The 25,184-nt window shown below is 37.2% G+C and overlaps 1 protein-coding gene across 6 annotated transcripts in view; it reads right to left on the reverse strand.

Annotated features, from left to right (window-relative positions):
* Positions 1–25,184, reverse strand: part of MCTP1 (multiple C2 and transmembrane domain containing 1) — a 793,635-nt gene that overhangs the window by 105,916 nt on the left and 662,535 nt on the right. For all 6 annotated transcript variants that reach the window (XM_044001060.1, XM_044001042.1, XM_044001050.1 and 3 more), the window contains one exon: positions 1,447–1,500. In XM_044001060.1, coding sequence (XP_043856995.1) covers positions 1,447–1,500 — 54 coding nt within the window. The remainder of the gene's footprint in view (positions 1–1,446; positions 1,501–25,184) is intronic.

Consider the following 25,184-nt stretch of genomic DNA (forward strand, 5'->3'; position numbering starts at 1 on the left):
GCTACACGGCTGACCTTCGCAATAAATCATATCTTTTATTGCCAGAAGTGTATGCTCACATTATTTAACATTAAAAACTAGCACATATGTGTTTTTGCAGAAGGAGGTTTTGTTAGTTCAGTGTTTGATGATACTAAAATGATGTAGCTAATGACTAAATAATGTGCAGAAGGGTTTCACAGAACAGCTCTCTCAATTTTAAAATGTTTGAACCAGCAAAAGAAAGAACCACTGTAGGAATGTGTGTGTGTGTGTATGTGTGTGTTCCATATTCCTTTTTTCCCCCATATTCTTTAAAGCATTGGATGTTAGCTATCTGGGAAAAAATCATTCAGGGGATTAACTAATCACTGTGAATTTTTTTGACATTTCTAATGCTTGCTGCCAGCACACAAATTCTTACACTGGTATATAACTGTACATCTCTACTAGAAACAAAGGTCAAAGGCATAAATTAAGATATACTGTTTTTCTCCTCTCTTCAAAAAATTTCATTGCTTTACTACAACAGAAGTCAGATGAATACTGGTGAAGGTCAAAATTTGGTTTTCTATGCAGAGCAATTTGTTTTGTTTGTTTTTTTTAAAACCAGTGATTTTCTCTCTTTCCTGTTTTCCACTTTTTTGGTCTGGAAATACCCCAAGGCAAGCAAAAGGCTGATCCTTAGCCCTTTTCTCCAAAGCAGAACCATCCTGCCAATGCCCACCAATGAAGCAGTGGTACAAGGTCATTCTAATTTTCTCCCCCTGGTTTTTCCTGGTTGGGGGGGCAACTAATCCAAGTGTTCCCATCACTTGGTTCAATGAGATGTAGAAACTAGCTGTTATTTACCATGGCCAAAATCCTATATGAGGACCAGCCACCAAGGAGTGATAATTTGTAAAGGTAAGAAAGAGCAGGTCTTCTGGGCCGATAGGGCCACAGGGTCTATTTCAAAGCAAGTAGATGCTGGCAAGAGTTGTGATTATTTAAATCCCTTACATAGTGCCACACATATATGGACCATTTTTTAAACCAAGCAATTCATTGAAAATTACAGATGACAGGATCCCATCTTCAACTGATGTGGGGCCGCTATTTTTATTTCTTTTTTCTTTTCTCCCTAAAGTATAGTACTATTTGTAATACTCAAGACAGGACAAATTTTTGTCCTTCAAAAACAGTTGTCACTGCAGTTATCTTCAGAAGAGCTATCAAGTTCCAGACAAGCTGAATTATTTTTGTTCCTGGCAGAAAAATATTTGACCCAGCTCTGGACAAAAAAGAAGAGGATTTATAGTCCTCTATCCTTCCGGCAACATCCAGTGGCATTGTTAGGATGATAAACAGCACTGTCCAATTTTCTGGACTAAAACACTTCAACTCCTTTTTTAACTGTCTGTAAAAACAGTGTCATGTCTAAATTCTCCCATCCCCAGGTACCCGAGTGCTGGGGAAGATAATTACCTTGTCATCTTTGTCATCCTCTTCTTCCTCGTCCTCTAGCATGTCCTCCACTACCTGCAGACAGAAACAGACGTCGTTGTCATGATTTTCAAGAAGAGAATTTTGTTCTGTCAATTGGGAGCTTTTTACAGATGAAAACTTTATTAACATTTGAAACATGCTGAGAAATAAAATATTCGATCTAGAGATCGAGATTTGGAAAATGCTCTATCTTTAATTGATCTACCCCATCTAAAAATACTAGGGGGCAGCACACACAGAGCATTCTGTGACAATGCTAATATACAGGGTGTCCCAGAAGTCTTAGTGCAGATTATTTTTATGTATATATACAAATATACATATACACACACACATATATATGTATAATGTATATGTGTATATGTACACATACACTCAAACTTTCAGGACTGTGTGTATACATACACATATATATATATACTTATATGTTTATGTATATGTACATAATCTATATCACCTATATCTTATTTGGGTAAATGTTAGACTAGGGAATCCTTTTTTCCATCTTTCTTGTTACTTATATTGTTCAAGCATTTTAGATTCAAGGCAACCATGCTCAGGACTAAATTGATTATTCATCCATCAAAAGTGTTGGTATAAGGGAAAGAGTATTGGGACAGGTGATAGGAAACCTGGGCACTGATGCTGTTCTGACCTTAATGAGGAATATGACTTCCCGAGTCACTTAATTTTTTTGAGACTAATATTTCTCATCGGTGAAATGAGGCTGGGTGATCTCCTGGTTCCAAAATTAGGTGGCACCAGGAAGACCTGGGTTCAAATCCAGCTTCAGACACTTATTAGTCATGTGACTCTGGGCAAGACACTTGATCTCTGTCTCAATTTCCTCATCTGTAAAATGGGGCTAATAGCACCTACCTCTCAGGGTTGTTGTGAGGATCAAATGAGGTAATGATTGTAAAGCATTTAACACAATGACTGGTACAGAGTAGGCATTATATAAATGTTAGTTATTATTATTATTATTATTACTCTCCCCTATACTACGTGATCCTCTATGCTAGGACAAAAATTGTGCTAGTCTTCTTCAGGGCATTGTTCAAAAGCATACAACTCATACAGGTTGTTGTCTGAAGTCAAGTTTCAGGCTAGGACAGTTAACTCTTGATTGTATGTGTGGATCATGGATCATCCACTTTGTGGATTATCTGAGACAAGTTTTTAACTCCAGGATGGTGTTTTCTTGCCACAGCATATCTGCAGACTTCTTTCTACTGTCAGTTGCTGAGTATAAAAGATGTAAATTAATTTTAAAAGTTATGAAGGCAGATTTTCTGAATACAGATAATTTAATTACTGAATTATCTATTCGGGAGTTATTCATATCATTCCCCCCTTATATATCTTCTTCTTTTTGTGCAGGGCAATGAGAGTTAAGTGACTTGCCCAGGATCACACAGCTAGTAAGTGTCAAGTGTCTGAGGCCGGATTTGAACTCAGGTCTTCCTGAATTCAGGGCTGGTGTTTTATCCATTGCACCTCCCAGCTGTCCCCCCCTCCCCCCTTACATATCATGGCCCATCAATCAAAAATTGTCCATACTACATTCAGGCACTAGATAATGCAGTGGATAGAGTGATGGGTCTGGAGTCAAGAAAACCTGAGTTCAAATCTTGCCTCAGACAATTACTAGTTTGGCACTCTGGACAAGTTACTTTTCCTTTGTAACCTTTATCTGCCCCAGTTTCCTCATTTATAAAATAAGACGAATAATATCATGTACCTCCTAGGTTTATTGTGAGGATTAAGTGAGATATTTGTAAAGTACTTTGTAAACCTTTAGGTGCTATATAAATTCCAGCCATAACAACAACAACAACTATTATTATTATTATTATTATTATCACTTTGTGGTTCTGTTCATACACACAGATGCATGCTTCTGTAGACTAATGACCCCAAAGGTACATAAACCAAAAAGAAATGCCTCCTTAAATATAACATCCAACCATTTACACACAGGCATTGTTCAGGGCATTGTTCAAAAGCATGCAACTCATACAGGTTGTTGTCTGAAGTCAAGTTTCAGGCTAGGACAGTTAACTCTTGATTGTCTGTATGTGTGGATCATGGATCATCCACTTTGTGGATTATCTGAGACAAGTTTTTAACTCCAGGATGGTGTTTTCTTGCCACAGCATATCTGCAGACTTCTTACACACAACTCTTAATTTTGTGGTTATTTATCTTTTTATTTGTGACATAGATTTGTGATTTCATAGATGTAGGGAAGTCCCTGTAAGGAAACTCTTTCTACCAATGCAAACTGGCAACTACTTTGGAACATAGAATCTTTTTTTTTTTTCAGGGCAATGAGGGTTAAGGGACTTGCCCAGGGTCACACAGCTAGTAAGTGTCAAGTGTCTGAGGCCGGATTTGAACTCAGGTCCTCCTGAATCCAGGGTTGGTGCTTTATCCACTGGGCCACCTAGCTGCCCTCGGAACATAGATTCTTAATGAGTTGCCTAGAGTTCTGAGAGATTAAATGATTTGTCCAGGGTCACACAGCCCGCATGTCAGAGGTACAGCCTGAACCCTGAGTTGTCCTGACTTGAAGACTAGCTTTGTATCCGCTAAGCCCACTGCTTCTTCTTCTATGACAAATTATTAGATAGGGTATGATTATGGATTATCTTTAAATCTTCCTCCAAAAGATTCCTGCCACCTTTAAAACATGTAAGTATATTTGACAGTTTGCTTCACATGAGCATAGAACCCATGGGAATACGTAATTTCTAGTAATGGTCAAGAGGGCTAGATACCTACCTTAGTAATTGTCAATACAGTTCTTTGACTTAATAGTTGCTTAAAATGCTAGATAATAGATTTTTTACAACATATACAAATCCCACACACTAACAATAGTGAACTTTTGACTCATAAAAATGACAATACATAAAGATATTTTAAGATATACTTCAGTGCCTTGGCACGTATCATAGGGAACATGCAAACTTTTCAAAAATGCTTCTGATACAAACCCATTAAATATATATATTTTTCAAAAGGTGGCTTTGTATTAGATCATCTCTAAAGTCTCTTCTAACTATAAGATTCTATTGTTCGAGGTTCCAGGTTCCAGGCATGAACTTCCACTGACCTACATACAATATGCCTCTAACTATTTTGAGGTAGAGTTGTATTACTAGTTTTTTGTTCTTGACCAGGGATGTGCTGGAGTTGGCTCTCATTACTTTCAGAAGAGCCAATGTTAAATTTTCAGTGTGATCATTTATACCTTGGAAATTGGATGTTACAAATCAGGGCTTGATTTATCCTTTTGTTGATTGTTTAGACTTTCAAAAGTAATGGAGAATATATTATTAATGCAGATTAAACTTAAAAGTATGTCACACAGTGGATAGAGCACTGGCCCTGGATTCAGGAGAACCTGAGTTCAAATATGGCCTCAGATACTTTACACACTTACTAGCTGTGTGACCCTGGGCAAGTCACTTAACCCCAATTGCCTCACCAAAAAAAAAAAAAAAAAGAAAAAAAAAGTATGTCATGCATACAAGTGTTAAATATTTACCAGCATAAATTTATAAACTTAGCTACTTCACAGAATTATTAGTGGCTTAAACCCTCCCTAACACTACCTATCCCATAGAAACAACTAAGGCAGATCTAGTTCAAACGCTCATGCAGAGACAAAGCTTATAACACTTATCAAACTGCTCCTTCCTACAAGATAGAATACAGGGATAGAGTACAGGGCCTTGAGTCAGGAAGACTCATCTTCCTGGGTTCAAATCTTGTCTCAGACACTAATTAGCTGTATGACCTTGGGCAAGTCACTTTTTAACCTTGTTTGCTTTAGTTTCCTCATCTGTAAAATGAACTGGAGAAGGAAATAACACTGCTCCAGTATCTTTGTCAAGAAAACCCCAGATGAAGTATAGAGTCAGACATGACTGAAAACAACTGAACAACAGAAATGTAAAAAGCTTTACAAACTTTAATCAATGTGAGCTATTAAATTTTAATGACATCACAGAAATTGTCAACCAAATGTTTTGCTTAAAGATTTGGAGAAAACTTAAAAGCGGGAATGGGATAAACAGACAAATTAGTGTTCTTGAGTAAAATAAGAAAGTTCATGGGGCAGCTAGGTGGCACAATAGATAAAGCACAGGCCCTGGATTCAGGAGGACCTGAGTTCAAATCTGTCCTCAGACACTTAACACTTACTAGCTGTATGACCCTGGGTAAGTCACTTAACCCTCATTGCCTGGCAAATTTTTTTTTTTAATTGCAGGACATACTTCCAAGCTACATGAACACAGCCCACACTTTTAACATTCATAAAGATCTAAGAGCCAGAGGGGACAAGGAGCAGAAAGCTCATCTAGCCAAAACATCTTTATTTTACAAATAAGGAAGCTCAAACTTCTATTAGGGCACAGAGATTTACAAGAAAGGAATACTAGTATTCTAGAATCATTATAGATATATCAAAAGCTGTACCAATGCTTAGTAAGTAGATAAAATGAATCAGGGATCTTGTAAGAGGTCACTTAAGTGGTATTATATATTTTCCCTTGGTCAAGAGGAATGTTCACTGGAATACTTGGGGAGGGAGTGGTGCCTTACTATCAACCTTCCTGCTCATTTTTCTCCTGAGGGGAGTAGAAATCACAAGGTAGTACTAGGAATCTGAAGGAGATTGATCTAGTGGGAAAATTCTACCATTCAGAGAGTGAGGAGAATTGTATTATTATTTATGGTCTATTTATATGTTTTTTTTGATTCACTTATGGTCTCCACATTTGTGTTTTTTGCTTTTCCTGTATAGTGAAACAAACACTGTCCTATGCCTGATCCCATTGTTACCTTCAATGCTTAGATAGGAGCTGGGGACTCTGTTCCATTTGTGGAATATATTCAAAGACTTCCTTGAATAAATTCAGGGTAGAGATACTTAGATAAATCCTCTAGATCAGTGTAGTCCATATAAGCCCAGAGATGGGTGACTCTGAATCACTGGTTACAAAGAAGGAAGCATCCTTGAACATTTCCTCTAGTTACATTTATCTATCTCTTCATTCAATAAGCATTTGTGAATCACCTACTATGTGAAAGGTGCTATGTTAGGTGTGAGTGGTGTCAAACTGAAATATAAAATATGAACCATACATAAGGCTCCCTGTGGGCTTCATATTGACTTAGTTTTAAAAAGCGATATTATCTATGATTTCTATTATTTTTGTTTATTAAATATTTCTCAATTATATTTTAATTTAGTTCAAGTCCACTAGGGATTATTGTAGACCACATGCAGCCTGGAGGCCACATGTTTGGTAATGTTGCTATGAGATACACACATACACAGGTGCAACTCCCTCTAGTAGAAATTGAATAAGAAAATGACACGTCAAGGCTAAAATTACCTTTCATAGTAGCTTTTGATCTCCCTGAATTTGCAAATAGATATAAACATATATACGAAAAAAAATACTAACCATTTGTAATGGGAGGTTGCACTAGATGACTCCCAAATCAGGCTAGAGCAAGGGTAAAAACCACCCAAAAATTTTGAAAAGAAAATACAGTGCTCCATGCCAAGATCAGAAGCACATATGAATCGAACTCTTATGTTTCTCCAAGGTGTAGTTCCTTCTCTGCCACCACTCCCTTGGAAAATAAAATATCCTCTGCAGACTTTGGGGTATATAATGCCTTCATTTCCCCCTTAAAACCAGTAAATATCTCATCTAAAACAGGGCTTTTTAAAACTTTTTCCACTCATGACCCCTTTTTACCCGAGAAATTTTTACGTGACCCTGAGTATATATGTATATGAAATAGGTATACATAACCTTTGACTGTTGCCAAATTTTTCCTGACCCCCACATTCAGTTATGTGACCCCGTCCGGGGTTGTGACCCACAGTTTAAGAAGCTTTGATCTAAAACACTGTGAGATCTCCCAAATGAGAGAGATGCTAAACTGGGCAAAATGAACACTATACCATTTACTAATGTGATAAATGAAAGCACCATATTAACAGACTATTAATAAAAGCATAACATTAAATGGATGTACATCCACTTATTTAGCCTGTCTTTAAAAAACAAATAAGTAAACCCATTGGTAAAAGCTCCTATCAGTCACCTAACAGGACCAAGATGACTCAACCAGGGAGATTTAAACCTATTCTAAAGTAGAGATAAAGTAAGGCAAATCTTCAAGAGGCTTTCAAATGTTTGTCAGGAAATCTAAAGCACAATTACTGAACTACTATCTTAAGAGTTTGTCGTCTCCGCTTGTGCCAATTTAATTTTCAAAATGCCAAAACATTATTAGTCCGTAAAAGCAACAAGCAGCCTACCTCACACTCTCTGCAAACCAGCTGTGAGCCTGATGTGCAAGAATTGCACAAAGAAGGCCTAGAGAATGGGCCTCTTCATTTGCAAAACTCAAACTGTTCCCACACTGCACAAACATGTAATTGGATACGCACAATTGCTCCACAAATGGGCAGCCAGAACCACCCAATACAACAATTTATTTTTAAATTTGGCAGAAAAGTGTTGTCTTAGGGAGACTGCCTTTGTGTGGAGTTTCAGCTCTCCAAAGAGTTTTTAACGCCAAGTTATAAACCCCTAAAAATAGGGATTTTTAATGCAGATGACACCCTGCTGATACCTTCACAATAGCCTCACAATGGATATTATCATCCCATTTGATCTGTATGCCCCAGGGGCACAAAGGTGCTTTACAAATCCCATGGGGAGGTATAAATATTCTCCCGGGGAGTCACTGTGGCACAGGTAAAGTTTGGAGTGCCTTGAAAAGAAGATTCAATTAGAGTTTTACAATTAACTACAATACTCATTCTCTGCCTACCCCCCTTCCCCATTTCTGAGCAGAGTATTCAGATTTCTAAAAGGCACAAGGGCTGTTGGCCCCAAATTTCAGAGAGACTTAAGGATGGAAACATGGTTATTGACAATGGATCTCTAGATTTTTCTGGTACCCTGAAATAAACGGCTCTGAGGCCAAGAGTTTTCCTTAACGTCCTTTATACTCCAAAACCTGGGCTAAGCCAAAACTGGGTGACTAGAAATGACAAGTTGAGCTCTTCCAAACAGACCACAAAATAACCTGTGAAGAAAAAGCACCACAATGTAATGATTGTACAAAACTGTAACCTTGTCCACAGAATTCATATAGCACATGCTTTTTACAAGTAGAGTGCTTGAGTTAAATATTTTGCTAAGGAAAACAAATGAAAAAATGATCGCCATTCTCAAATTCTAGGCTTCTCCTAGTTAAATGAATCTGAAGTAAACACTATCCACCTAGTTTGGTTTTTAGGAGTAAATGAAAAACTAATCAAATCTTTGTCAGTAACGATACTACAAAAATATGGTATTTCTTTGGAGATAGAATGCTATTTTCCAATAACAATGAACTGAAAAGAGGAATGATACATTGTGTTAAACAAGGTCTATTTATAAAAGTTTTCAGGGGGAAAAAAATCTTAGAACCTCTCTAGAATTTTCTCTCCAAATTATGCTTCCTGATACCTTGCTTCAAATCAAGTAGCATTAATCAAACAAAGGAAGGGCACCAGGGAAATCAGAAAGATCTAATGCAAGCAGTTAAAAGTGACATGACCTTCTGTAATGTCACTTGTCACAGACTTATATGCCACACAGTGGAAGAAGGTCTTGAAAGAAACTGATTCTTGGTACTATTCCTTGAATGTAATACTAATACAGATGACATTTTAAAAAACACACGTAGAAGGCCTCAAATGTGGAATGGCAGCTATATTATGTCCAAATAGTAGGCAGAGCTCATTTAAAATTAAAGCAAAATATTTATTTTTTTGTTCTCAGCATTTGTGTAAAAATAGTTGCTTGTCAAAAAAAAATGTGCATAGCAGAACTTCTGACAACAAATGAAAAGGTTCCTTAAAAATTGAATTCAGTTCACATTCAGAAATATAGCCTGTGACCTGTACTAGAGCATTCCTTGTTAGTAGTCATTTTTGCAGCATTCCTGTCTAGCTGATGGCTCTTATTTTTCAAAGGAATGAAACTTAATTTTAATGGAAAGCCTGAGAAATGAAGTTGACAAGTCCATGAGGAAAAAAACCCAGATATTTGTGAAGGGGGGAGCTGCAGGAGAGGATGAGACTGAGGAAAAAGCTGAAGGAGGTGTCTAAAAGTAACCCCTAGGACCAAGGCAAGAGACTCCAATTCCAGATCCTTAATATCACTTTAGAAGGGTATAATTTTTTTCAAAACTAAGTTAAGAGACAAAATGGAGTTATAAGATCTATAAATAATCTTTAAAACTCCTTCTGCTATGATTTTTCTTAGGGAGAAAGTCCTCTCCTAAATTTGTGCTCTTTAAGTGAAAAGTGTCAAAGGGAATGGCGTCTTAAGATCATCACATTTTGGATATCTTAGGAAAAGAGGTATTCATTATAGTTCAACGACGATACTACAAAATTGGAATGTGGAGTGAGGGGGTGGGGCCAGTGGGAGTAGAAACTGAGTCTCTCTGGTCTTGCTTACTTTTCCCAGCAGAAATAATCCGTATATTAAAGGGTATTTTGCTATGTTCTTAGTGAATACGTGCACATTTCAAATTGTTTTATTCTAAGAGAAAATGTAAAGAAATAACATCTGAAGGAAAGATGAAACCACTTTTTCCAGATGTGTTTAACTGATTTTTTTTTAATCAAGAAAAATTGCTGCACAGGAAAGAGATTTTACATGTGGTGAATATAGACCATTCAAATGTATATAGATGTAATATTTGGAAATGTTAGAAATTAAATGAATAAGCTAGCTCACTGCTCAGATATGAAGGAATTTTGCGAGAGTGGTATTCTTCAGCATAGCCTGGAGTTCATTTAGTTCACTCTGTCTGCACATAGCTTAACCACAACATGCATTTGTGTGTCAATGGATTTACTATACTTGTGTGCAAATGTAATATAAAATTATTGAATGTGTATGGATTGAGAGGATGCATTAAACCACTAAGACTATTTCAGGTCACTTGAAAGTACCTGGGGTCAAGCCGAAGACTTTCCTAGTCAATAAGCCTGTTATAACCGTGTTTATGTGGTCATTTCCCCATCAGGACACCTGCTTCTTGCCAGACTTTTGAGGAGGAATTCTGGTGAAATGAATAATTCAATTAAACTGTGCACGGAATTCACACCAAATTTACAATAAAAATAAGAATCATAAACAGGTTTGCAATGTAAGTTCTCATCTGCTATCTCTCAAAAACAACTGCATGGATGATGGCCGCTTAGTTTGATTCACACTATTAAGGATTTGACCTTGGAGCATTTCAGCTACAGTAGTCATCAAGATAACTGAAGCACTAGATGTAATAATAATTAGTGCGATAGGCTTGCCAGTAAGACGGAATATATTGCAGTACAAAAGAAGGCAGATGAAAAAAAGAAAAGCATTAGTACTTTACTGCTAAAAGACTTCCTGATTTTTACAGAGACACTCAAATACAATTATTTCTCCTTGCAAAATGCATTTCCTTGGCTCATTCTGGGAAGTGCTCATGTTGTAATTTAGTCTGATTCTTAATAGGAAATGTGGCTTTAATGTGGCTATCAGATGCCTTTTGATGCATGCCACTGATTACATGCAGCCCTGTACTCTGAATCATCAACAACAGAATTCTTATATGCAGAATAATATGCTTTGCTGAAAGGTGCCAGGACAGTAAATTTACTTTATTGGCCAACAGCACGGAACCTTTTTCCTTTAAGTGTCAGCTCAATATAGGAAAAACCAAACACCTCAGCAGTTAAAGATAGGCTAAATAATAACTAATAAAAATTATATAATAAGTATAAACATTTTAGATCTATTTCTTTTCATATTCCATCCTCATTGCGCCTAAATAATTTTCCTGATATTTACACAAAGCTCTGTGAACAGGATACTTGCGTTTATTTGAACTATGTCTCCATCTAAAGGCATGATACTGTATTGTAATTTATTTATTTATTTAGCTTCCAGGCAAAATTCTAATGTTGTTGCCTTTAGGATACAGTATTTTTAAATTTAATTTAGTAGGGAAAAAAAAGCAAAAAACAAAACAAAACAAAACAACCCCAAAACACATTATATTTACTTAAGCCCCACCTACAATAAGCTTTTATAATATTAATGTTTTCCTGGAGTTACATTATTTCATCAACCAGAACAGTTTCTAAAAAATCATTTAATCGTTCAACTTGGGGTTTTCTAATAGAATTAAAAGATGGTTGTAATTGAATATTGACCTCTTTTAATTAATCAAGTTTAACAATTTTTGCTGACAAAATATTTTTACCAAATTAATAGTATATTTCATTTAAATAAAATTAAAACAACTATCTCAAGGCAAGGTATTTTAAGCAAGGATGAGAAATTCATTCACCAATTGTGTTGTTAAGGCAGAAAGGGCACCATTTTATATGATTTAAAACTAACAATCTTAAGACTACTTAATTTCTAAATTATGCCAGTGACTACCTGATTTGTATAAAAACAGGCATGATAAGCACTTGAATATATATCCTCTCTAAGACGTGTGTCCATCTTCTGATGTATATGTATTTCTTTATATATTTTGTTATGATCAGATCAGAAATATTTCTAACTAGTGGAAACTTTGTAAGCAAGAAGTTGTCTTTAGGAAAAATACATTAATTTTGTTCATGTGTTAGAGGGAAAGCATTTTTGAAACCACCATACTTGTTCTTTGTATAGTTTGGGTCTTCCGAGAGTTGATTTGAAAACATTAGACCATTTAGCTTTGTTGAGAAATTAACGTTGCATTTCTAGAGCCACATCAATTGGTTGGGCTGCATCGAGGACTATAAAAATTCTTTTAAAATTCTTTTTAAAAAGCCCAAGTTTGTGAAGGGAAAAAATTGCAGTGAGAAAATTTTCTGACAATGATTTTTTTCTTTTGCCTAGAATATTTTGAGGCATCATGAGAACATTTTGTAAAAATTTTAACTTTAAAAATGGAGTATGTTTTGAATGTCAAAAAATTATGCAACCAGAAGACTTCTGTTCTTCCCTTAAACCCTTATTCCTAAGAATAATAAATGAAAAAGATTATGATTTTTTTCTTTGTAAAAAAGAAAACAACACAAAACAACAACAACCATGCCTAACCCCCAAAGGACATATTGCTGAGTTCAGACCCACAATGCCACACTGTGACTCGAGTGAATTTCTGTGTTGGATACCAGTATAAAAGCTAGAATGTAAATGATTATAATGAAACTTCAGGCAAAACCTGCTTAACAATTGTCATGAGTTTCTCCCTAACAGAGAGCATCCCTCTGCAGTCTAGGAAAAGATCAGCTAGCCAACTTACCATTTCTTCTTTATGTAGTGTACTATGCTAAATTAGGGCATAATGCATTTACAATATTTATAGTACCAACATTTAGTTAAATAACCTTTATGTAAGATTTATGTTGATATTTTTTATTTCTCATTTAATGGCAAATTATGAAGAACATGTTTCATAAAGATAATTCTCCATTTAAATTCATCAGCCCATTAAATATTAAAATTATGTTTCTGATGCAATCTAGAACAAATTTGTCCAGCTTCAGTGATTATTTGCACTCATAAAAATTAGGCTTGATTAATAAAATTTAAATGCTTGATTAAGTTGACATTTTCATGTTTCATCCTGATTTATTAAAATGAGTCCCTCTCTCCTGGTCTGGCACAGTGATGGGAGTTTACCTTTCCCTTTCTTATATGCCAGATCTTGAATAAAGTAGGGTAGGCATAAGCTCTTAGGTTCTGGAAAATGGTGGTTTTTAGTAGAATATTTTATCCTTAAGTTCTTGTTGCATCTGTTTTTCATGTTCTCACAAAGCCCAAAATGAAGGTTTGATTATAACATGTCTAGAAAGGTTTCCCTTTCCAGTCACTTATGGCTGTGAGCATGAGCTGCAAGACAGAATGTATTTATCATATTTCTGCAAAACTCAAAAGCCAAGAAGCTTTAAACTGTGGGAGAAGACTACTTTTGCAAGAGAACCTTTATAAACTTTGCTGACTGAATCTCTCTCTTCCTGTCCATTTCCACTGCAACCATTTTACTTCAAGCTCTCATCTCTTTCCCCTTATTACACTATGCAATAGCCATCTAATTAGTATTGTGACTTCCAGTGCATCTCTACTTCCCTCATACTATTGCCAGATGTTTTCTCATAGGACTGTTCCCATCATGTAAAGCTAGAAAAATGAAAATCAAAAACTTCAGTGACTTCCCACTGCCTACTGAATATAATAGCAACTCTTGATATTGGCATTTGATATACTCTTTTTTTTTTGGCAGGGTTATGGCAGTTAAGTGACTTGCCCAGGGTCACACAGCTAGTAAGGGCATTTCATATACTCTTGAGATCTGGATCAAAATACCTTTTCCAACACCATCTCCTACCATATTTTATGTCTTCTACATTCCAGCCATAGTAGACATTCCCTTTCCTCTTGTCTTATCTTTCCTTCTCTCATCTCTGTCCATTTGATGTCCTCCTCCAAGCTTTGGGAGGGATTTCCATCAATGTCTACTGAGGTATCTCCTTTTCCCTTGGCATTAAGCTGAGGGGCCACCTCCTCTAGAAAGAAGTTCCTAATGTCTCTTTCAGGTAAAAGAACTGATCCTTCCTCCCTCAGCTGTCTTGAAACTCTTTTAGGACCTTTTTAATGAACTTATACCACTCCCCCTTCTATCATAGTCATGTCTCTGACTCCCCTTTCTTTCTACATTAGATTTTAAGGTCCTTGACAGCAGGTCTTTGTTATTTTTTTGGTGGGGGGAGGCAAGGTGATCCTAAAGGCTCAGACCTGTGCCTTGAATGTAGTAGATAATTTTCTGAATTGACTTGGAAAAAAACCAAACAAACGAACCTATTTTTTGAGTTCTGGGCCCCTATGGGACATAGAGAGAGGCTTATGGTCATATATAAGCCTTATTCACCTGTGTATTCTTTTGAAATAGCTTATTAATAGTGCTTTCTATTTTTCACATTATTGTTATGTATCAATGACCTCCCCCACACACAAGTCAAGACAACAAACATTTATTAAGTGCCTACTATATGCTCCAGGAACTGAGGTAAGCACTAGGCATGCAAAAGCAAAAAATGTTGTCCCTGCCCACAAGGAGCTCAGAATCTATTGGACCCTCTGTTAAAACATAAATCAAGAAAAATGAATCAATACATTGGTGATGTCTGAAAGAGCAAGGCTCATTCCACAACCAGAACACCAGAACCAATCTACTATGGTTCAGCTGCATTGTGTGTACCACTCTTTCATCCCTTTCTCTGGGGTGAAATCAAATCAATATTACCATCACCCCTGGGAGGGATGTGACAATCTACTACCCTCCTCTGATTCCTACATTTCCTTAGACCAAAGCTCTCTGACCTGGTCACTACTCTCCACTCCCTTGTACTCATTCATATCAGCCCTATCTACCTACCAATCTCCAGTTCATATTCATTTCTTTTTTTCTTTTTCTTTTTTGTGGGGCAACAAGGATTAAGTGATTTGCCCAAGGTCACATAGCTAGTAAGTGTTAAGTGTCTGAGGTTGGATTTGAACTCAGGTCCTTCTAAATCCAGGGCCAGTGCTTTATCCACTGTGCCCCTTAGCTGCCCCCCATATTCACTTCTACTATACCCATCTTTTGGGTCAGCTTATTTATGTCTAGGCTGATTGCACATTATTCCTCATTCGCTTATTCTTCTTCTCCATATAAGACAGAACATATTCCATCTCTTCATCTTTGCATATACTGTTCCCTAAAACTAGAACTTCTCCTTTTTTACCTCCATCTCTTAGAAGCCCTAGGGAAGGTTCAATTCAAGTGCCACCTCCTCTTCAAAAGGCCCCAATCATTAGTGCTTTTCTCATCCTTTTTTGGGAGGCATGTGGCCTATATTTACTTATATAATAATAGCTAGCATTTATAGAGGGCTTTGAGGTTTGCAAAGTGCTTTGCAAATAGTATTTCATTTTATCCTCACAACTGCATTGTGAGGTAGGTGCTATTTTTAATCCCATTTTGCACATGAGGAAACTGAAGCAGACAAAAGTTAAATGACTTACCTAAGATCATAGAGTTACCCAAGGATTTTTATGAACATGTTGTCCCACTCTAATAGAGTGTGACAGGGACTATGTCTCTCTTGTATTTGTATTCCAAAAACCTGCCACTGTGCTTGGTAAATAATAGATAATAAATGATTGTTGATTGAATGGTTGTTTGGTCATTTCACTGATCAGAGTTCTGAAGTTTTTCCACTATTGTTTTCTTTTACATAATTATTTGAACATTGGTTTGGTTTGTGTGTGTGTGTGTGTGTGTGTGTGTGTGTGTGTGTGTGTGTGTGTGTGTGTGAGGCAATTGGGGTTAAGGGACTTGACCAGGGTCACACAGCTGAACTTTGTTTTTAAACATGCTAATAATGGTGGTCTTCTTAGCAAAGAGAAACCTTTATAAATTTACTCAGTAAGGTAGGAAGCAAATCACCAAAACTTACATGCCAACCTCTATTTAATAGAGGTTCCCCTGTTCAATTGCAAGCTCCTTGAGGGCAGGGACTGTTTTTCTTTTTCTTATTTATATACTAAGTGTTTATCAGAGTGCCTGACACATAGTAGGTGCTTAATAAATGTTTATTGAATTGAACTGAAATAATGCCATCCAGTCAACCAGTCAATAAGCATTTATTTATCTACCATGTTCCAGGCACTGTGCTAAATACCAGGAATACAAAAAGGGGCAAAAATGGTCCTTAATTTCAGTTAGCTCAGAGTCTAAGGACGCAGACAAACATGAACACAGCTACGTATATACAAAATATCTACAGTGTAAATGGGAGGCAATTTTCCATTTTCAATGAGGATTGGGAGTGGGAAAAGACTGGGAAAAGCCTCTTGTAGAAGGAGATATTGACTCTAGCATAGGTTCATGACCCTATATCCTACAAAGGAGCATAACTGGTTGGAAATGGAAAAAAAAAATTGTCAAAAAGCATGGGATGGTGGCAAGACTTTTTTGTAAAGATTTTATAGAGTCTATGACAATATTACTTATAAATTCCCCACCACTAATGACTTGACTAGTAAAGCAATAGTTAAGGGCTGCACAGGAAAATGTGACTTCATTTTTATCAGCATTTTTCAAACTTTTGGGTGCCAGGACCTCTTTACATAAGGACTCAAAGAACTTTTTGTTTATGTGGGCTAAATCTATCAATATTTACTATATTAGAAACAAAAGTGATAGTTTTATAATATTTATGAATTGATTTAAAATAAAAATAACAAGGTCATTACACATTAACACAAATGCTATATCTTTATGAAAATAATTATTTTCTAAGAATGGAATTATTTTGCACATTTTTGAAAATATCTTTAATGGTTGGCTTAATAGAAGACATCTGGATTCTCATATCTGTTTTTTTTAATTCAATCTGTTGTGATATGTTGTTTTAGTTGAAGTATATGAAGAACATCCAGCCTCACACAAATATGTAGGTGGAAAAGGGGGGGGGGATATTTCAATAGGCAGATAACATCTTAGTGTTAATATGAAAATAGTTTTGACCTCGCAGACCTCCTGAAAGGGTGGTCCCCCAGAGGGCCATGGATCATACTTTGAGAATGGCTGACAATGTTATAAGGAAAATGCCTACTGTAAAGTATTGGTGGTTTCTGTGTGTGTATGCGTGAGCACACACATATTGGGATGAATACAGAAGCAAGTAACAGATTGGATAGTTTCAGATGTCGTTTCTTTTGCTAAGTGACAAATGCCATGCATGTGTAGGGGTGGGGTAAGAGAGCTTTAAATTAGGAGTTATTTCCTATCAAAAAAACACACCTCATGCATTCTGATTACAAAACTCTTGAAGTTATTAGATTCCTAATAATAGTTCTCATTTAGAGACACTTCCCTGGGCTGACAAAGTCCTATCATTTGGTTTCTACTTCTGCTCTTTTAATTGAGGCTTTCCAATTTCTTGTCACCTTTCCAAAGCAGGGACAATAAGTTTCTGCAAAGATCTTATGAAAACCTTTGCCATTACCACCCACTACACAAAGCTCTGTGCCCACATTGGTAATGTGAACTAGTCATGAGGCCATGAGTCAGCTAGAAGTAGCATTTGTAAGTGTGCCTTTTGGTGCAAAATCTCTCTTTTGAGTGATCACTTAACTAAAGCAAATTGTCTCTTTCAGAGAATTAATATACGGGCCTTAAAGAGTCTCTTTACTCCTTATGATTTTTTTTCTGTTAAAAAGTGACACCATTGATGTACAGTTATCCCTTCCACATCACAGGGTTCAGGGGAACAGTGGCCCCTCGATCTGGAAAATGCTAGTAAAATTTTTTTGGCCCTCCCTTCATACGAGAGAAGATGTTTGGATTTTTAATTTTCTTTTATGGAGTGTTTACAGTACCTTAAAATTTGGGGTAAGCATTTTTCCATGCTGTCTTAGGCTTCTGTAAAACTCCCCAAAACTTCCCTTTTAATTTTTTTTTTAATTCTTTTTTTTTCAGGCCAATGAGGGTTAATTGACTTGCCCAGGGTGAGTAGCTAGTAAGTGTCAAGTGCCTGAGGCCAGATTTGAACTCAGGTAGTCCTGTATCCAGGGCCGATGCTTTATCCCTTTTAATTTATTATGCTAACCTGCCATATATCAAAACTGCAATGGGGAAAGTTGCAATGTGGAAGGGCTAACTATATATTGTTTTTCTTCTATTATGCTAAAACTTAAATTTTTTTTTGAGGGGCAATTGGGGTTAAGTGACTTGCCCAGGGTCACACAGCTAGTAAGTGTTATAAAACTTAATTTTTAAAAAAATTGTTAGCACAGATTCTGTTGAGGATTAGGGTAAGGGGGGGGGTTCACTATGCTCTTGAATATTAAAGGTTAACCTAGGGATAGGGACTGTGCTTGTGACTATATGGGTATAGTTAACCCCCAGTTAGGAAACTCCACATATTAATGTAGGCTGGCGCCTTCCTTGCAACTTCTAGTCTTAGAGAAATGTCAAGAGCATTAAGAAGTTAGAATAAGTTGCTTAAGGTCACACAGACAGGATGTGTCAGGGGCAGGTCTTGAACAGGCTGGCTCTGTGGATAGATTTTAGGAGGTCCATAAACTAGGATGGGGAAAAAAATGACATCTTTACTTCAGTCTAAGTAGTTTCCTTTGTAGTCCTAGGTATTTTCTGTATTTAAAAACATCATTCTGAGAAGGGGTCCATAGTCTTTGCCAGATTGCTAAAGAGGTCCAGGAGCCCAAATGGTTAGGAACCCCTGCCCTACAATCATGCTGATGCTTAAAAACTGACACAATGCTTTCAGATTCCAGGTACAAACTAAAGTATGTGCAAGCTTCACCGAAACAAGTGGAAACATGTAAATGGGCAGCTTATTTTTCTTTCCTTACCCATACATGTGTGCTCATGTGTGTGTGCTCATGGGTACACACACACACACACACACACACATGCAAGTGGAAAACAAATATGCACAGAAGAGGAAGATTGGACTGAATGAGTGAAAGTTTGTACATATATGTATATATATATATACATCATTTATATATACATGTATCCAACATATTGGTAATAAATAAAGAAAACATGGTAAAAACCATTCATAGGAAGGAAGGAAGGACTGAATCCAGGGATGGAACATGCAGAATGAATCCTTTATTAGGATATAAGCAAGGAGAAAATATATCTAAGAAGTAAGAGCATAAATATCAACTTGAATCTTTACTTTCCTCTTTAAAAACATTCATCTTTGGATAACAAATGGTTTGATATTACCTGGGACCTAAAGTTAGAATGGCCCTTGGAGGGCATTTATTCCAAAAACCCTTATTTTACATGTGGGGAAATTGAGGTCCAGATAAATTAGTGACTGGTCTGAGGACCCACAAGTTCTCTGTCCACTATACTGTGTTGTCTCCTTTTTTGATAATTGGGTTGAGTATCCAGGACCATATTGTCCCTATGGACAAGAATTGCATAAAAAAAGCTTTTCAGAGAGAAAGTAGAAAGAAAAGAAATATAGTGTAACTGCTCACTTGCTTCTGCAGGTGATGGGTATTGGTTTCTTTGTGTTAGGTTAATGATCATGCTGGAAACCCCCAAATCTGATTCTTTTTTGAAAGGGGTTGGGCTCCCTGTTTAACTTTTGTTTTGGAAAAGTAAAGAAGGGCAATTAGGTGGTGCAGTGGATAAAGAACTGGCCCTGGAGTTTGAACCTGAGTTCAAACACTTCACACTCATTAGCTGTGTGACCCTGGGCAAGTCACTTAACTCTCATTGTCCCACAAAAAAAAAAAAAAGAAAAGAAAGAAAGAAAAGAAAAGAAAAAGAAAAAACCCTCAAAATAAAGAAGATTGCTTGTCAACCAGACATGAAGAAGGAAATAATAGTAATTGACAAGTATATTATATTTTGCAGTTTACAAGGGCAGCTAGGTAGGGTGACGGATAGAATGGCAGGCTTGGAGTCAGGAAGACTCCTCTTCTTGAGTTCAAATCCAGTCCCAGACACTTGCTAGTTGTATGACCTGGGCAAGTCAGTTAACCTTGTTTGCCTCATTTTTCCTCATCTGTAAAATGAGTTGGAGAAGGAAGTGACAAACCTCTTCAGTATATTTACCAAGAAATCCCCAAATGGGGTCACAAAGAGTCGGACACAACTGAACAACAACAACATTACAGTTTACAAGGTTTATAATCCCACAACCCTGTGATATAAAAGGCACAAGTACCATTATCTCTTTTTTATTGGCTACTGGGGGCTCTGATGATGATTTCAAGCAATGCTGCCTCATTTAAATCCAATTTATGCTCAAGTCAAAAGGCATCACCCCATGATGTCATTTTGATACTTTTGGAGCACAAAGGACAAACAATAACAATGACAAAATTGAAAATGGAACCCCAGAGAAGTGAAAGGACTTACTCAAGATCCCAAAATAAGGGAGCAAAAGTAGGACATGAACCCAGGTTTTTTGTCTCAATTCAACTCATCATTCCATAATACTACATTGTTTTTCTGAAAGGAAAGAGTGAATATTCATTTTTAGATAAATTTGCCGAGCTCAGTGCTTTCATCTGGAATTTTTTGACCTTGACACATGTATATAGGAGACTTATGGTCCTTGCTGCTTTCAAGTATTGAAAAATTCTGATTGATTTCAGGAAGGACTAGCAGCATTTATTTTTTTCCCTTTTTATTGTGAACTTGACAATCATCAACAAGCACAAAACAAAGAGTTAATGGATCAGAGATGCAGGATTTAATATATATCCTCTTGCATGACCAATATGGAGACTTGTTTTGCTTGGACTATACATATTTGTTCCAACATAAGGCTTTTTTTTTTGGAGGGGCAATGAGGGTTAAGTGACTTGCCCAGGGTCACACAGCTAGTGTCAAGTGTCTGAGGCTGGATTTGAACTCAGGTCCTCCTGAATCCAGGGCAGGTGCTCCTAGTTGCCCCCAAGGCTTTTCTTTAGGTATGGGCTGTGGGAGGGAGGCAACTGATTTCTGCATAATGATAGATACATAAAAAAAGAACATCAACTAGCATCATTTTCCCAAGTGCTTTGCAAGTAGAGGCCACTGCTACACAAGAGACATGTCATAGAAAATCTTTGAAAAGTTCATCAGGACTGTGAGGGACACTTCAAGCATTTGTTACCCCAAATATTCAAAGTTGGAGCTCCTTGAAAATGAGTTTTGCCCATCATTGCACACATAATGACCAAGCCAGTCATGTGTATAGTTATGAGAGTGTGGTCAGTGACTTGGATTATCAATTCAAATTACAGTTAATCAACAAAGTTTATGATGACAAGAGTCTTCAGTTATCAGTACTCTGGGCACTGTCAATCTAGAGATGAGTGCTCTACTTAAAGTAGCAAATAGATCTATTGATAAGAAAGGAACAACTTTTAGCATGTTCAATGAGGGGCAGTGAAGGACTCCACTATCCCTGAGTACCAGGAAAATATTTATTTTCTAAGGTGTATTAACAAGGGTGGATGTAGCTTGATTCATCATCTGTCATAGTAAGATGTTAAGTCAGTGAATGATTTCATTGATTCACATTAAGGTTTAGTCTTTTACGCTTCAATTCATTAGGCAATTAAGATTGTTTTATAGGCAGAATAACAATAGCAAAGAAAATTGAGGAGCAAACTTTTCAAGGAGTGGATGTGGTGGTCAGGCATGTATATGTATGTTCATTTGCTGATGAATTTCAATAGTTTTCACATGTTAGAGAAATCTGAAAAATGTTTCTCCACTAATGTGGTTCTTATATGTAGCTCTGCTTAGCCAGAGCAGGGATTCTGAGTTCTCCCATCTTCCTTACCCTTGTTGATTTAGATGAATTGCAGGTAGCCCTCTGGGACATACATTAAGTGCTTCTTTTGACCACAGCTTCACTTACCTTTGGGAAGTGGTGACCTGTACTTGTCACTGACGGCACTAAGGGTGTTAATAGTTGCTAGCCAGTGCCTCATAAGGCTAAATCAGGGGACAGCTGGGGTTGTTTTATTAGTCTTAATAACCTTTGGACAAATAGGAAGTGGTACGTTGACGATTTAAATTTTTTTCATCTGGATAAGTGATTTCATTGAAGCAGGGAACAGTGATGACACTTCCTCCACCAGAACAGATGAGTAACTACTCTGCATTTTAGTCTTAGAGATTGCCTAGGGCAATCAGAATTTGTCACATGCCCAGTTACTAGTTACAAATAGCCAGCATGTGTTAGAGGTGGTTCTTGAGCCCTGGTGTTTTTGATTAAGAGGCTGGCTTTCCAGCCAAACTGCTTCTTATATTGAAGATACAATCTTCAGTTTCATCATCTTCTGGAAGTCCTTACTTGGGGACTATTTTTCTTTCCCCCTGGGGAAAGAGCACTGGATTAGGGCTCAGAAGAATTGGCATCTAGAGTCTCTTTTCTGCCACTGTCTTGCTGTGACTATGGTCAAGTTCCAAGGTCTCAGTTTCATTATCTGTAAAATGAGGGAGTTGAGCTTGATGATCTTTAAAGGTGATTTCCACAACTCTATTATGAGTTCATAAGGTAGGCTGAACACTAGAGTGGGGTGTTATTAATCAGTCACATTGTCTTTTTTTTTGGTGGGGCAATGAGGGTTAAGTGACTTGCCCAGGGCCATCCAGCTAGTAAGTTGCAAGTGTCTGAGGTTGGATTTGAACTCAGGTCCTCCTGAATCCAGGGCTGGTGCTTTATCCACTGCACCACCTAGCTGCCCCCAATATTGTCTTTTAATAGAGTCAGTTTTGCTGGCTTTTCTGTAGATCAGGAAGGTTCAAGCTGTATTTCAAAAGGGAGAATAAGGTGTTCCATCCTGAAAGGAAATAAAGTCACCCCAATACCTGGGTAAATTTCTGTGTATGCAGAGGCAGGAGAACTATAAAATAGTTAGAGAAGCCTAAAGAGAGGGAGTTCCTGCTTTGGTACATTATTGACAGAAGAGCCATAATTATCATCAGATCATTCCTTGGCTCTCTCAAAATTTGTTGACTCATATCTAGAGGGCTTGGGACAAACAATGTGCTGAAGACGCTACACCAAGAAGAAGCCAGTCCCATTGAGCAGAGGACAGGACAGACAATGAAGATCTCACCAATGAAAGGTGCAGAGCAGGCAACACCAATGGGCTATAACAATAGGGCAGTGAGTGATGTGCACACAGCATCCTAACCAAATTCAAATTAGTAGAAAGAGGTATTGTTGGCTTATTGAGAAAGGCTCATGCCAATATATGGCCAGTCAAATATAACAAAAATGGAAAATATTGGATGTTGGAGGGGATGTGGGAAAGCTGGGACACTAATCTACCATTGGTATAATCATGAATAGATCCAACCATTCTGGAGAGCAATTGGGAACTATGCCCAAAGGGTTATAGAACTGTGCATACCCTTTGATTCAGCAACACCACGGCTAGGTTTATATCCCCAAAACATCCCCCCCCCAAAAAGAAAAAGACCTATTTGTACAAAACTATTTATAGCAGCTCTTTTTGTGGTGGCTAACAATTGGAAATTAAAGGAATGCCCATCATTTGGGGAATGGCTAAACAAGCTGTGGTATATGATGGTGATGGAATATTATTGTGCTATAAAAAAATGACAAGCAGGATGATTTCAGAAAGGCATGGAAAGACTTGTATGAACTGATATGTAGTGAAGTGAGCAGAACCAGGAGAACATTGTGCACAGTGACAGCAATATTGTTTGATGAAGAACTGTGAATGACTTAACTATTCTCAGCCATACAATGATCTAAAACAATCCCAAAAGACCAATTATGAAGCATACTATCTTCCTCCTGAGAAAGAACTGATATTGATTGAACACAGACTGAAGCATGCTATTTCTCCCTTTCTTTCATTTTTTCTTTTATTCAAGTTTTCTTACTAAAATAGTAATGTTTTACATAATCTTACATGTATAACCCATATCTGATTGCTTACTACCTCAGGGAGGAGGAGGGGGAGGGAGGGAAGGAGGGATAAAAATTGGAACCCCAAACTATAAATAAAAATGTTTGTTACTTTAAAAAATAAAATGAATTTTAAAAAATAGATGGCCAGTGACAGTATGCAAGAACTCCTACTCATATGACTTTTGGGGGTGGGGGTGGGGCAATGAGGGTTAAGTGACTTGCCCAGGGTCACACAGCTAGTAAGTGTCAAGTGCCTGAGGTCAGATTTGAACTCAGGGCCTCCTGAATCCAGGGCCATTGTTTCATCCACTGCACCACCTAGCTGCTCCTCATATGACTTTAGGATACTGTGATTTGGCTGCTATAGAATTAGTGACCTTTCTTTTTTGCATGAATGGAGGGGGGGCTAGGAAGGGGAGCATGTATCAATATATTGGACTAGCCTGTGGAGGGATTTCTCAGGTTTTGTGAGGATAGTTCTTATCTACATAAATATGACACCTTTACATGATAAACCAGCCCTTTTATGCAAAAAGAATTTCTTGATTCATTACCTATGTAATGCTGACTAAAACAAAAGGCCATACATTCCAGTCTCTGAAATTTCTTTCTTTCTTTCTTTCTTTTTGGTGGGTCAATGAGGGTTAAGTGACTTGCCCAGGGTCACACAGCTAGTAAGTGTCAAGTGTCTGAGGCTGGATTTGAACTCAGGTCCTCCTGAATCCAGGGCCGGTGCTTTATCCACTATGCCACCTAGCTGCTCCCAAACCTCTGACATTTCAATGAAATAATCAAGGAGTAATTCTCATTCATCAAGTTTTAGATTCATAAATAGATGAGCTTTTTTAAAAAAAGCAATTCAAACTAGGAAAAGAAGGTTGTTAGTACTCAATCTTGAACATGCTTCTGTCTTGCCTACTACCAGTGCCATATTTGTGTCTATGGGAATGAATGTTTCTCTTATATTGTCCCCAGTGAGTTCAGGTAGGCACAGAAAGATAAGATGTATTCAGTAACCATTATAATCTATTTCTCTCATTAAGTTGCTATTAAAAGGAATGATGATAGAAAAGCAGTGAATTTTTGAATCTCCCATGATTTGAAAAATCTCCCAGAAAGATTGAAACGCCTCATCCTGTAAATGATC

This window comes from Dromiciops gliroides, chromosome 1 (genome assembly GCF_019393635.1).
Source record: "Dromiciops gliroides isolate mDroGli1 chromosome 1, mDroGli1.pri, whole genome shotgun sequence".
NCBI lineage: Eukaryota > Metazoa > Chordata > Mammalia > Microbiotheria > Microbiotheriidae > Dromiciops > Dromiciops gliroides.